The sequence below is a fragment of the Lampetra fluviatilis genome, chromosome 27, assembly GCF_964198595.1.
Source record: "Lampetra fluviatilis chromosome 27, kcLamFluv1.1, whole genome shotgun sequence".
NCBI lineage: Eukaryota > Metazoa > Chordata > Hyperoartia > Petromyzontiformes > Petromyzontidae > Lampetra > Lampetra fluviatilis.
Window position 1 is genome coordinate 4,096,267 of NC_136301.1, and position 12,761 is coordinate 4,109,027.

At 54.3% G+C, this 12,761-nt stretch overlaps 1 protein-coding gene across 2 annotated transcripts in view; it reads left to right on the top strand.

The window, feature by feature from the left end:
• The window catches only part of LOC144942313 (liprin-alpha-2-like), a 67,205-nt gene that overhangs the window by 15,291 nt on the left and 39,153 nt on the right, over positions 1–12,761 (top strand). For both annotated transcript variants that reach the window (XM_078869098.1, XM_078869099.1), the window contains exons 3-5: positions 7,474–8,103; positions 8,898–9,233; positions 10,733–10,822. In XM_078869098.1, the coding sequence (XP_078725224.1) occupies positions 8,014–8,103; positions 8,898–9,233; positions 10,733–10,822 (516 nt within the window). In that variant the 5' untranslated portion in view covers positions 7,474–8,013. The remainder of the gene's footprint in view (positions 1–7,473; positions 8,104–8,897; positions 9,234–10,732; positions 10,823–12,761) is intronic.

Sequence of the window (12,761 nt, forward strand, 5' to 3'; positions counted from 1 at the left end):
TCGCTCACTCTCTCGGTCACTCTCGGTCACTCTCTCTCTCTCTCGCTCTCTCTCCTTCTGCACGCAGCCCTTCTCGCAGTCCGACGGCCTCCGACGGGTAGCTCATAACTGCATGCAGAGCTCCCCGTCATTTGCCACCGAGCACACGGCTTCATCCATCGCCCACTGCTCCTTGAAGGCCGGCACGGCGTGGGTCAGCCGCGCATGGCGGAACTCCGGCCCACACACCCTGGCTCCGACCAGAGCGCGGAAGATGCCCAGGCTGCTGGCCGGACGTTTCCCCTCCAGGGCCACCTTCCTCGCCCTGTAAATGGCGAGCTTGGCGTAGCCGACGAGCACGTTGACCAGCCCCTCCTTCCTCCCCTCTGCACCGCTGTTCCGTTGCGTCTCCGCGCGCTCCACCTGCGATGGGAGGGCGCAGTGGTCACGGTGACACGCATCGATTGGGCCGTGCGCGTGACGGCGCGTTATTGTGGCTGCACGTTCGCAAAGCGTTGCTCGCGCTGAACGATGCAAACTGCTTAAAGCCCACATTGCAGGAGCGGTGGCGCAGCGGTTGGCGCACTTGCGCTGTAAACTCGGTGTGCTTTTGTTGAGCTCGATCTCTCGCCGCGGCTAGCATCAGTGGCGAGGCCCCCCCCCCCCCCCCACCTCTATCCCCTCCTCCGCCGATCCACACTGACCGGCGTGGTGAAGTATGGTCGAACGAGCCCCGTGCCCAACGCGGATAGGACGGAGGCCTCCATCCAGCAGCGGAGATGTCAAAGGCCTGTAAATGACTGCACGGCGCGTACAGTCGTGATCCTGGCTGTGCAGCTGATGTCAATCTCGAACAATGTTCAGACCTGTTCTCCACCTGAGGACGGCTGCTTGCGTTGTGGCCGAAACGTCGTGAGAATTATTTTATTATGTTTTGTTTTTATTATTTTATTATTTCCATTCTACGTGACTTTACCGAAAGAACCAAGAAGATGAATTCCCGCAGTCGCGAAAGCTTTAAAATCGAAAAATGTTCAGAGTCCCAATCTTTGTTGAGATCGCAGGAGGAATCCGATGGGCTCTGATGCTCTCCTTCACAGCTGTCCGGCGTGGGCAGCAGGTCTGTCTACAAGCGCTCGAGAGATGAAGCGTTTGCACAGAGGGTTAGTCAAGCCGGTGCGTATATACCTAGGCGCATAGGGTGACCGCCTTTTAGAATTTGGGTTCCCCTTAAAGGTTCTCAAACATCGCCGCGGCTGAACGGTTTCACCGACAGGGCAGGCTCAGCCCAAAGCTCTGCGGTAGCGCTGCAAGTGCACGTCCCACTTACGGAGCACTCCGCCAGCAGCATCGGTGCACCCAGTGCCGGATTGTCCGAGTAGCACAAGTAGCTGCTACACGTGCAGCAGCTGCACATGTAGCAGCTACACGTGTAGTAGCTGCACGTGTAGTAGCTGCACGTGTAGTAGCTGCACGTGTAGTAGCTACACGTGTAGTAGCTACACGTGTAGTAGCTGCACGTGTAGTAGCTGCACGTGTAGTAGCTGCACGTGTAGTAGCTGCACGTGTAGTAGCTGCACGTGTAGTAGCTGCACGTGTAGTAGCTGCACGTGTAGTAGCTGCACGTGTAGTAGCTGCACGTGTAGTAGCTGCACGTGTAGTAGCTGCACGTGTAGCAGCTGCACGTGTAGCAGCTGCACGTGTAGTAGCTGCACGTGTAGTAGCTGCACGTGTAGTAGCTGCTACACGTGTAGTAGCTGCACGTGTAGTAGCTGCACGTGTAGCAGCTGCACGTGTAGCAGCTGCACGTGTAGCAGCTGCACGTGTAGTAGCTGCTACACGTGTAGTAGCTGCACGTGTAGTAGCTGCACGTGTAGTAGCTGCACGTGTAGTAGCTGCACGTGTAGTAGCTACACGTGTAGTAGCTGCACGTGTAGTAGCTACACGTGTAGTAGCTGCACGTGTAGTAGCTACACGTGTAGTAGCTGCACGTGTAGTAGCTACACGTGTAGTAGCTGCACGTGTAGTAGCTGCACGTGTAGCAGCTGCACGTGTAGTAGCTACTTGTGTAGTAGCTGCACGTGTAGTAGCTACACGTGTAGTAGCTACACGTGTAGTAGCTGCACGTGTAGCTACTACACGTGCAGCTGCTACACGTGCAGCTACTACACGTGCAGCTACTACACGTGTATTAGCTACATGTGTAGTAGCTACTACACGTGTAGTAGCTGCACGTGTAGTAGCTGCACGTGTAGCAGCTACACGTGTAGCAGCTGCACGTGTAGTAGCTGCACGTGTAGCAGCTGCACGTGTAGTAGCTGCACGTGTAGCAGCTGCACGTGTAGTAGCTGCACGTGTAGCAGCTGCACGTGTAGTAGCTGCACGTGTAGCAGCTGCACGTGTAGCAGCTGCACGTGTAGTAGCTGCACGTGTAGCAGCTGCACGTGTAGTAGCTACACGTGTAGCAGCTGCACGTGTAGCAGCTACACGTGTAGTAGCTGCACGTGTAGTAGCTACACGTGTAGCAGCTGCACGTGTAGCAGCTGCACGTGTAGCAGCTGCACGTGTAGTAGCTACACGCGTAGTAGCTGCACGCGTAGTAGCTGCACGTGTAGCAGCTGCACGTGTAGTAGCTACACGTGTAGCAGCTGCACGTGTAGTAGCTGCACGTGTAGTAGCTGCACGTGTAGTAGCTGCACGTGTAGTAGCTACACGTGTAGTAGCTACTTGTGTAGTAGCTGCACGTGTAGTAGCTACATGTGTAGCAGCTGCACATGCAGCAGCTGCACGTGTAGTAGCTGCACGTGCAGTAGCTGCATGTGCAGCTACTACACGTGTAGCAGCTGCACGTGCAGTAGCTGCACGTGTAGTAGCTGCACGTGTAGTAGCTACAGATGTAGTAGCTGCACGTGTAGTAGCTGCACGTGTAGTAGCTACTACACTAGTACTACACTAGTAGTAGCTACTACATGTGCAGTAGCTACGGGCCCCGCACTTTCAAGGACCCCGCGCTAAATGCTTTCAAGCTATCAATTCCGGTTCAGTGATTCTGCACTTGCTCTATCACTATAGTACTATACTGCCTTCAACTTTTATGAACGACTGGGTGTTTAAGGTTAGCGATTTGTCGTATTATCTGGCTTATAGCAAAAAAAAAAATACAATACAAGTTTAAAAAAAATGTGTTTTAATATGTATGTGTTTAAAAAAAAAAACCGTAGGGCCCCTTTATAACATATGCTACAGGCCCCGCCACTAGCTTCATCCGGCACTGGGTGCACCGAGTAATTTGCCACATCCCGAGGGGGGGGGGGGTGGTGCGATTCCCAAGCGGGGGGGGGGGGCAAGTGTTTGGCACTCCAGAAGGATGGGGTTGTGGAGAGCGGTGGTGGTGGTGGTGGTGAGAGTCGGTGGTCGTCTCGAGTTGTTCCGTTGATTGCACGCAGCGAGGAACGTCATGTTCACAGTGCTCGCAATGAGCCCTCCATTAATGCCGTTGCCTCAGCAGTAACACGATAGAATAAATGTAAGTAGACAATAAAAAAACAACTTAATATGCAGAGAACCGGCGGTGCGGTGAGCATGCCCGCAGTTGGAAGGTCGCCAGTTCAACTCCTGGTTGGAGGGGGTAAGGCGTGGGGGGGGTGGGGGTTTGACTCGGCCTATCATCTCCACCTTCTGGGGTCGATAAGATTGCGACCACTTTGTGGGGAAGTCTCAGACGGTGGTGGTCCAACTGATCTTTGACCTCCAGAGAGGGAGAGGTTTCGGTCGACGACCGACCAACTGCCCGTCCCAGTCGACATAATAATACGTCTCAATGGGTCTCAAGTTCAAGTTCAAGTTTCAAGTTTATTTATTAGGTATAGCCCTGTGAGCCATTCGGCTCTTGAATCGGGTGCAACCGCAACAAACAAAAAACAAAAACATGAACAAAAAACATCTTAAAGTGAATATGTGACTGAGTGCAAACAGAAAATCCAAGAAAAGACAGCAAAATATTGCAGAAAAAGCACCATACACAAAAATGTGAAAACATCTGATTAGAGAGTGCTGTCAAACAAAACAAAACCTGGGCCTCGCCTTCCCCGGTCCGCGCTGACGAGCGCGGTGAAGTATGGTCAAACTTCCTCCGTGACCGACACGGCATGGGGAGGCCATCATCCATCCAGCGGTGGCTTGAGGAACGGCTGTGATGTTTAAACAAATCAATAGTCAACAATAACTTTGATTCCCTTTGGATGAGCCCCCCCCCGCCAACCCCATGACTGGCAAGCCATGGAGGTTCTTTGTATGCATGTTGAACTTCATTCGCACCGTACGTAGCCACCCGCACGCGGGGGACAACAAACTAAACACAAAGTTCAAAGTTCATTTATTAGGTGTAGCCCTGTGAGCCATTCGGCTCTTGAATCGGGTGCAACCGCAACAAACAAAAATCTAAAACATGAACAAGAAAACATCTTAAAGTGACTATGTGCAAACAGAAAATCCAAGAAAAGACAGCAAAATATTGCAGAACAATCACCGTACACCAACCCTGTGCAAATATCCCAGTGGGATGCAAGTCAAACAACTTAGATTAAGGCCATCAGTCTAACTCTGTACTACAACAAACAAACATGGCCAAACCAAAAAACTTTTCGAAAATCACCAAAATAAAGCCATGAAAGCGATGAAACAGTGATCATAGGAACTGTAAACACAAAGAGCAGTTGAAAAGAAATGAGTTTTGTCCATTGAGACGATTTGGAAGTGCACGTCTCCCAGTGGATCCCTAATATCGGAATGATGAAGAGCGCTTTGCCAGACGGCCGCAGAAGCGTGCCATGCGGTGGCCCTCTTTTATTCGATGGTTGACCCAAAGGGCCTCTGCTGCTGTCGCGAGGATGACCCCGGAGTTCGCGTGGTCGATGGTTTATGCTGCTTTAGACGAGATCAGCAGTTTGACCACAACGCTTCACGCGGGTCACTGCGAGTTGGTCAAGGTGGGGGGGCGGGGGGTGCACGGTCTATCAAGACATCAGCCGCCACTCCACCCCCCCCCCCCGTAACTCTGCACGAGGTAATGGAGTGGTTCGAGAGAAGATTGTACCCGCACATTTTGCTCAAACCCCAGCTGGGAGTTTGTCTGGCAGCGGAGGTGCTCGCCCTGAATGTGTCGAGCGGCATTATCTGTCGATCGGCTGCGCGCGTGACGCTGAGTGGAAGCTGCCTGATCTCTCCGTCACTTTGAAGTTTTTCTCAGCCACGGTTACTATGATGCCCCCCTTCTTTACGCTTGCGAAACGCGGAACCTCCTCCCCCCCTTTTACAGAAACACCCTGCGCCAACTTGAAACTTTCCGGCTCGCCAGTGAATGATCCATCCCTGGGTTCAACCAGACTGGATCAGCGTAAGTGGTTTCGGTCAGTCAACCCACGGCACGTTGGGTATGTCCCGTGACCTCATGTCGAATGCAGCGAGCATTCGACACGTTCACGTGGCCTCACGGTGCACCTAGCCTGGCACAAGCACCGTAGTGACGCACGGAGGCTGTTGTATATGTGCGTGTGTGTTTGTGTGGGGCGGGGGGAGCGGTAGTGTAGCGGTTCAAGGGTTCGACCAACATCGGTGATGCAATATTCGAACCGGTCCTGGGCATCCCCTAGGTTGACTCGGCCTGAAATGTGTAACCTCAACATTTTCGAGTTTGTTAACGTCGCCACTCGGCAGACAAAGGCGACCGTGCGTGGTGTGTTATCCAACCCCCACCCCACCTCGTGTGCTGTGCCGGCCTACATAGGGTGCTCGCTCAAAGCACTTTGCCCCAACAGTCTGGAGGGGGGTGGGGAGAATCTTTGTCTGCGTGTCATTCCTATACACGCGACAGTACTCGTGCGTACCATAAATTTCAAAAGAGGATATCAATTTTCCCGTCTGGCCTCGACTTGTCCGCGTTTGAATCGGAACGCGCAGGAATAGTGCACGCGTGTGTGCGCGCGCGTGTCTGGGTGTGCACACTCAATTGTGTGTTTGTGTGTGCACGATAATTGTAATTCACAGCGACAAATTCCATATCGTCATTACATCGTGGTGCGGAGGTTGCTGAACGAATGATAAAAAAAAACACTTCAAACACTGGAGTGTGTGCTCACGTGCGAGTGTGTGACCTGCCAGCCGAGCCTTCGACACTTCGCAGAGCCTCGGAGTGCACCTAGCCTGGCGCCGTGGTGACGTCACCGCCGCTTAGTGCAGTCGTTGCCGCATTGCGCTCCCAACCCGGTGTCCCGAGTTGGACTCCCGCTCAGGAATATTTGAATCGTTCCTGGGCCTCCCCTGGCTCGACTCAGCCACAAATGAGTATCTGGTGCGGTGCGTGGTCAACATTAAGCACGGGGGAGACAAAGGCGGCTGTGCGTGTTGCTGGCCACCCATCCCTGCCTGCTGCCTTCATAATCGCTCGCCGACAGCTCTTGCCCGCAAGCAGCCTGGCTCTACCGGGTGATCTTTGTCTCCGTGCCGGGGCCCGTTACGTTCCCTCCACCAGCCGACGCGGCCCAACGAGTGAAATTTGCCACGCGGTGAGCCAAGCGTTCGAACTCACCGATACTCGGCTCACCGGTGAGCTTGAGGAGAGCTTCTCTGAGCCACACGCGGACGTGCTTCTCGGTCGCATTCGCCGCGTCTCTCGCGCCCCGTCTCCTCCGTCTCGTTAGCGCGCCTCGTTAGGAGGCGGGCCGGATTAATTAAACGGGCGCGGGCTCTCCGCAATCGATTATCGGGACGTGGCTACATATCGCCATCGATCCACCGCCGTCTAATAAATTAAACGCGCTCGATGGGAAAAGGGGTGTTTTGGTCGCGCGGCATCGTGACCAGGTGCCCACAATGCCTTGCAGAAGTTCGCCCTCTGGAACCGACGAACCCGTGCTGCGACTGGGAAGTGTTTTCCATTTTGTCGCGCGCTTGTTTTATTGTTTTTCCCTGCCGGGTGATGGATGCTCTCGATGGCCGGGGAGTAGGTTAGATCGTTAATTCTGCCGCGTTTGTGTCAACATCCTTAACCGCCGTTTCACTCAAACGCTCGCCAATTGACTCGTTCGGTCACTCACTCGTTCGCGGGTTCAGTCACTTGCTCATCTGTTGACTCACTCGCTCAGTCGCCAAACTCACTTTGCTCGTTTCAGTCATTCACCCCTGCACTCCCCTGTTCACTCACTCGCCCATCCACCCACCCGCTCATTCACTCTTTCATCTGTTCACCCGCTCGCCATTTCACTCATTCACCTACTCACTAACTCACTTTCTCATCTCTTCACTCACTTGCTTACCCACCCTCCTATGTAGCCAACTACTAACTCATCCACTCACTCACTCATCCAATTATCCACTCACTCAGTTACCCACCCTCCCAATCACTGTCTCACCCAACAACCCACTAACTCACGCACCCACCCACTCACTTATCCCTTATCAACTCACTCTCTCCCCATCTTCTCTTCTGTCTGCTAGGGAGGGCAGCTAATCAGCTGCACAGCACGGAGCCAACGAACCAACAAACAGTCGAACGATAGCGAGCGGACGACCAAGTGAAACGGACGCGCTGACAATCTCCACGGGGCAAGCAAACGAGGATAAGGAGCAAAGCCGACGGAGGGGGCAGTCAAACGGGCGGATGCACGGACGCGCCAGCGAGCGACACGAACGAGCGGACGGAGGAACGCGCGCGCGAGAGGAGAGGGCGAATGAACGTTCAGGCGACGCGGGAACAAGCGGGCCGCTGATCCGCGCGTCGGTTCGCTCGCTCGCAAACGAACGAGCGAACGAACGCGAGGCCCAGACGAGTCGCTGCAGGGTAATCGTCGGAGCTGGTTCGAGCAACGGAGCGGTCGAACAACGGGCGAACGGGCGGGCAGACAAGTGACCAAACGGCCGATCGAACAACAGCGGAAGCGGTCGACGGAACGGAGGGACAGGCCGGCGACCGGGCGGGCGAAGGAGGGAGGCGAGGGAGGCTGACGCGATGGCACTCCAGGCGATGATGGTGGTGGCATGATCTCCGCCGCGTCAGTCTCTGCCGGCACGTGCAGCCTCCCCACCACTGCGGTGTCTCTCCTTGCGCCTGCAGGCATGATGTGCGAGGTGAGACGTCTCCTCTCTCGCACCCTTCGCAGCCTTCTCCCTCCTCCTCGTCCTCCTCATCCTCCTCCCCCCTCGTCAGTGTCAGGAGGCAAAAGTCCGCGGGTGAATTCCCGCTCGGAGATGTGCAGCGTTCAGAGGCGGCGCTCTTTTGCTGCTCACAGCCCCGAGCAAGTGGTGGAAATTCCACGTTCCAATAATAATAATAACCATGATCATTCATAATTATTGAGTACATTTGGTATTCGCGCCATTCTTAGAGCCCGCGGCTATCACTGAGGTGCTGTGTTTCAAAGATGGTATAAGTCTGCCGGCAGGGAGCCACTCTGCTGCTGTGGGTAAACCCAAATGAGTAAATGGCGGTGTAATTTTTGTAAAAAATTTTTCCAAACGTTCACATTTTGTCAAACTTGACTGAATTGCCGCGCGAGTTGCTCGATTTGGATCGTGCGCAGCAGCCGCCGCCGCGCCACCGCGAAAACTTGGCCGGACCCTCCTGAGAAAGAGTCACGAGGCTCGGTGAAGCTTTCCTGCTTCGACGAGCGCAATGATGGAACAACAACAAAACATTGAAATGGTGATAATGGACGGAGCGACGAATGCGTTCGCGTGCGGGAGCTCGACGGATCGTTGCGTCGCGAGACCATGGCGACGGCTTGGTGAGTTGGGGGGGGGGGGGGAGGGAGGCCTTCATCCAGCTGTGGATAGACCATGGCCGGCGATGGCGACGTGGCGAGAGCGCTCGGCCGCTTTGCAGGGCGACCGAGGCCTAGCGCAGGCTCCGTTCCCGCCGCCAGGTGATGCCCACGATCTCCGAGGACCCCGCGCCCTCCTCACTGACGACGACGACCTCATCGTCGTCGTCCTCCTCCTCTTCGGCCGCGACGACGGCGGCGGGGGCGACGGCGCCGCCGGGAGGGCCGGCGTCGTCCTCGTCAGCGGGGTCCTCGTCGTCGTCGGGACCCGTCGCCGCGGGGGTCGCGGCGGGGTCGGCGATGGGCCCCCCCGGGGCGCCTGTGCCGGCCCCGCGGAGAGGCTCGCAGAACGGCTGGGAGGACGCGAGTCTGGAGCGGCTCATGAGCAGCATGCTGCAGGAGCGCGACCGCCTGCTCGAGACGCTCAGGGGCGCGCAGGTGCGCGCGTGTCAGTGTGTGTGTACGTCAGTGCGTGTGTCGGTGTGTGTGTATGTGTGCGTCAGTGCGTGTGCCGGTGTGTGTGTGTGTGCGTCAGTGCGTGTGTCGGTGTGTGTGTGTGCGTCAGTGCGTGTGTCAGTGTGTGTGTGTGTGCGTCAGTGCGCGTGTCAGTGTGTGTGTGCGCGTCAGTGCGCTTGTCAGTGTGTGTGTGTGTGCGTCAGTGCGTGTGTCAGTGTGTGTGTGTGTGTGTGCGTCAGTGCGTGTGTCGGTGTGTGTGTGTGTACGTCAGTGTGTGTGTCGGTGTGTGTGTGTGCGTCAGTGCGTGTGTCAGTGTGTGTGTGTGTGTGCGTCAGTGCGCGTGGCAGTGTGTGTGTGCGCGTCAGTGCGCTTGTCAGTGTGTGTGTGTGTGTGTCAGTGCGTGTGTCAGTGTGTGTGTGTGTACGTCAGTGTGTGTGTCGGTGTGTGTGTGTGTGCATCAGTGCGTGTGTCAGTGTGTAGGAGCGGTGGTGGAGCGGTCAGCGCGCTGCGCTACGGACTCAGCGACCCGAGTTTGATTTCCGCTCACGGCCAACACCGGTGACGATTATCTGAACTGGTCCTGGGTCACCCCTAGGTCGACTCAGCCTCAAATGAGTACCTGGTGCGGTGCGTAAACATCGCCACTAGGGAGACAATGGCGGTCGAGCCTGGTGCTGGCTACCCACCCCCTTCATAGGTGCTTGCTAACAGCACTTGCCCCGACAGTCAGTTAAAGGCCATACGGGGGATCTATTTTTTGTATCAGTGTGTGTGTCAGCTGGTGCATCTGCCAGTCATCTCGGTTAACGCATGACACCTGGGTCTGTCCCGTGACCTCTTGTCAGCGAGCCTTCGACACTTCACGTGGCCTCAAAGTGCAACTGGCCTGCCAAAGGCGCCGTGGTGACGTCACCGACGCTTCGTTGCGAATGGCGGCCGTTGTTGTTGTGTCAGTGGGGTAGCGGTCGTGCAGCGGTTAGCGCGTTGTGCTACAAACCCGGCGACCCAATTTAGATTTCGGCTCCCGACCAATAACAGTGACGAATATCTGAGTCGGTTCTGGACCTCTCCTAGGTCGACTCAGCGTCAAATGAGTACCTGGTGCGGTGTGTGAACATTGCCACTTGGGAGTAAAAACGTGGCGTGACGCTGGCCACCCACCTCACTCGATTTGCCGTGCCGGCTGCTCGCTAACAGCACTTGCCCCTTAAAGTCTGTTAAGGCTACACAGGGGATCTTTGTATTGTGTGCAGAGCACTGCGGTGACACCCACACGCGTCTGCCTGCGTTCACCTGTCTGTTGTGTCACCTGCACGTCCGTCCATCTGCCTGCCCTCCAACCTGTCCGTCTGGTGTTTGGTCTGTTCTCCAACCTGTCCGTCTGGTGTTTGGTCTGCTCTCCAACCTGTCCGTCTGGTGTTCGGTCTGTTCTCCAACCTGTCCGTCTGGTGTTTGGTCTGCCTTGCTCTCCATTGTCCCAGGAGGGGTTGTCCCAAGCCCAGCTGCGGCTGCAGGAGGTGACGCACCAGCGAGACTCGCTGCACCGCCAGCTCAACGCCGCCCTGCCACAGGTGGCACCCGCGAACCACACCGGGGCCACCCTCCCCACACCCCCCCCCCCCGCGGCATCCCTCCAGCCCCAGTAATAACCGGGGCGGCCTGCCAGATTCTAACCACTAAAGCCTCTGCAACAAACTTTTTTTTTTAACTGACCAAGTAAGGCCCACTGAGCTGTGTAGCTCTTTGTCAAGAGTGACCCTGGCTATCGCAAATGACATTTTAGCAGCCAAATTACTCCTCAACGCCACATTATTGATTCTAAATGTGGACACATATTGGGTACTGGCCTTGCCGAATTATTCAATATTCCGAATAATGTACAATGGTATTCCCCAGTTCCTCCTGCCCCAATGACTTTTTTTCTTTCAAATTTGTTTTCCAAACTCTTCACACACCATTCGCATTGACACAATTCTTACCAAAATTCGCAGACTAAGCGAGTACCTGGTGCGGTGTGTAAAACATCGCCACTGGCGAGACAAAGGCGGCCGGGCGTGGAGTTGGCCACCCACCCCCTCGTGTGCCATGCCGGCCATCATAGGTGCTCGCTAACAGCACTTGCCCCAACACTCTGTTAAAGGCTATACGGGGGATGTTTGTATGTGTTGTACGCATGTGTCTGTGTATTGTGTCCGTTTGGTGTGTACGTCTGTGTATGTGGGCGTAGGGTCTGGATTGGGGGGCCGCGTGTGTCTGTCTACACACGTGTGCAGGCATGTCAGTGTGCCTGTGTGTCTACACACGTGTGCAGGCATGTCCGTGTCAGTGTGTCTGTGTGTCTACACACGTGTGCAGGCATGTCCGTGTCTGTGTGTCTACACACGTGTGCAGGCATGTCCGTGTGTATGTACACCCCCCTGCACCCCCACGCCCGTGCTCATCAGGGGGGCTTGCAATCCCACCGTGGATAATCCTCTGATTTCATTTTGTCCACCACCACCACCACATCCCTTCCCTCTACCACCGGTGGTGGGGGGGGGGGCTCTGCCGTTATTTTATTTCCTTTTATTTATTTTCCCCGCTGCTTTTACAACCGGCGTTATCTTGTAAGTCTATAATTCACCCCCCCATCTCCTTCTGACAACCCCCCCCCCAAACTCTCCCCCTATGTGGCTTAAGCCAGCAAAAGCAAGCTGCTGGATTCTCAGCAACAGCAGCATAGGCTCTGTGTATTCATATAAGGCTGTGCCGTCTTGCATAATTGTATCTGCTGGAGTGGTCAGGAAGGTTTGAGAGCGGTATTAGGTCATCGGCTGTACCTTTTTAACACGCACTTTTTTTAACTTTCCGTGTTGTCTGTTTCATAGTCTTTGGAATCTCTTGACACTTAATATCTTCGGATCTACGAAGCCGAACGAGCTGAAATTTTCGACACAGACTCGCACGCCTCGCTTGATAATTCCAGATTTCGTAAAGAAATAAAATAAACCGGTCCAGGTCACGACCATCGTGGTCCTATTTATGTTTTAAACTAAAATTTAATAATTAATAACACTGATCAACACACCTTTTTTCTGGCATAAGGTATTCCAATCGTTTTAAGGTAATTTTGGGGTGGTGATTCCAAATCTGGCGTCAGTTTTTGTCTATCGCATTATCAAATATTGCATTTTCAAAAAAAAACTGCAGAAGAAAAACATTAAATAAATGTGGATATCTACATAAAATTATATTATAAACACACTATCCTAAAAATACAGCACCATATTTTAACACTAAAGCAGTCACTGACTCGCAACAACTTGCAATCATACGTGACAGAGTTAATTTCGGGTAAAATCAATGAAAATGGGGTATGCCGATAGCATAAAAATGAGATGTGATAGAGCAAATCTGAGATCAGATTTGGAATCAGCACCCTGAAGTTAGTCTAAAACAGCTGTTGATCAGTGTAATCATACGTTTTACCGCCCCCTATGACGGAAAAAGTCTGGTCCAATCACAGCGGCT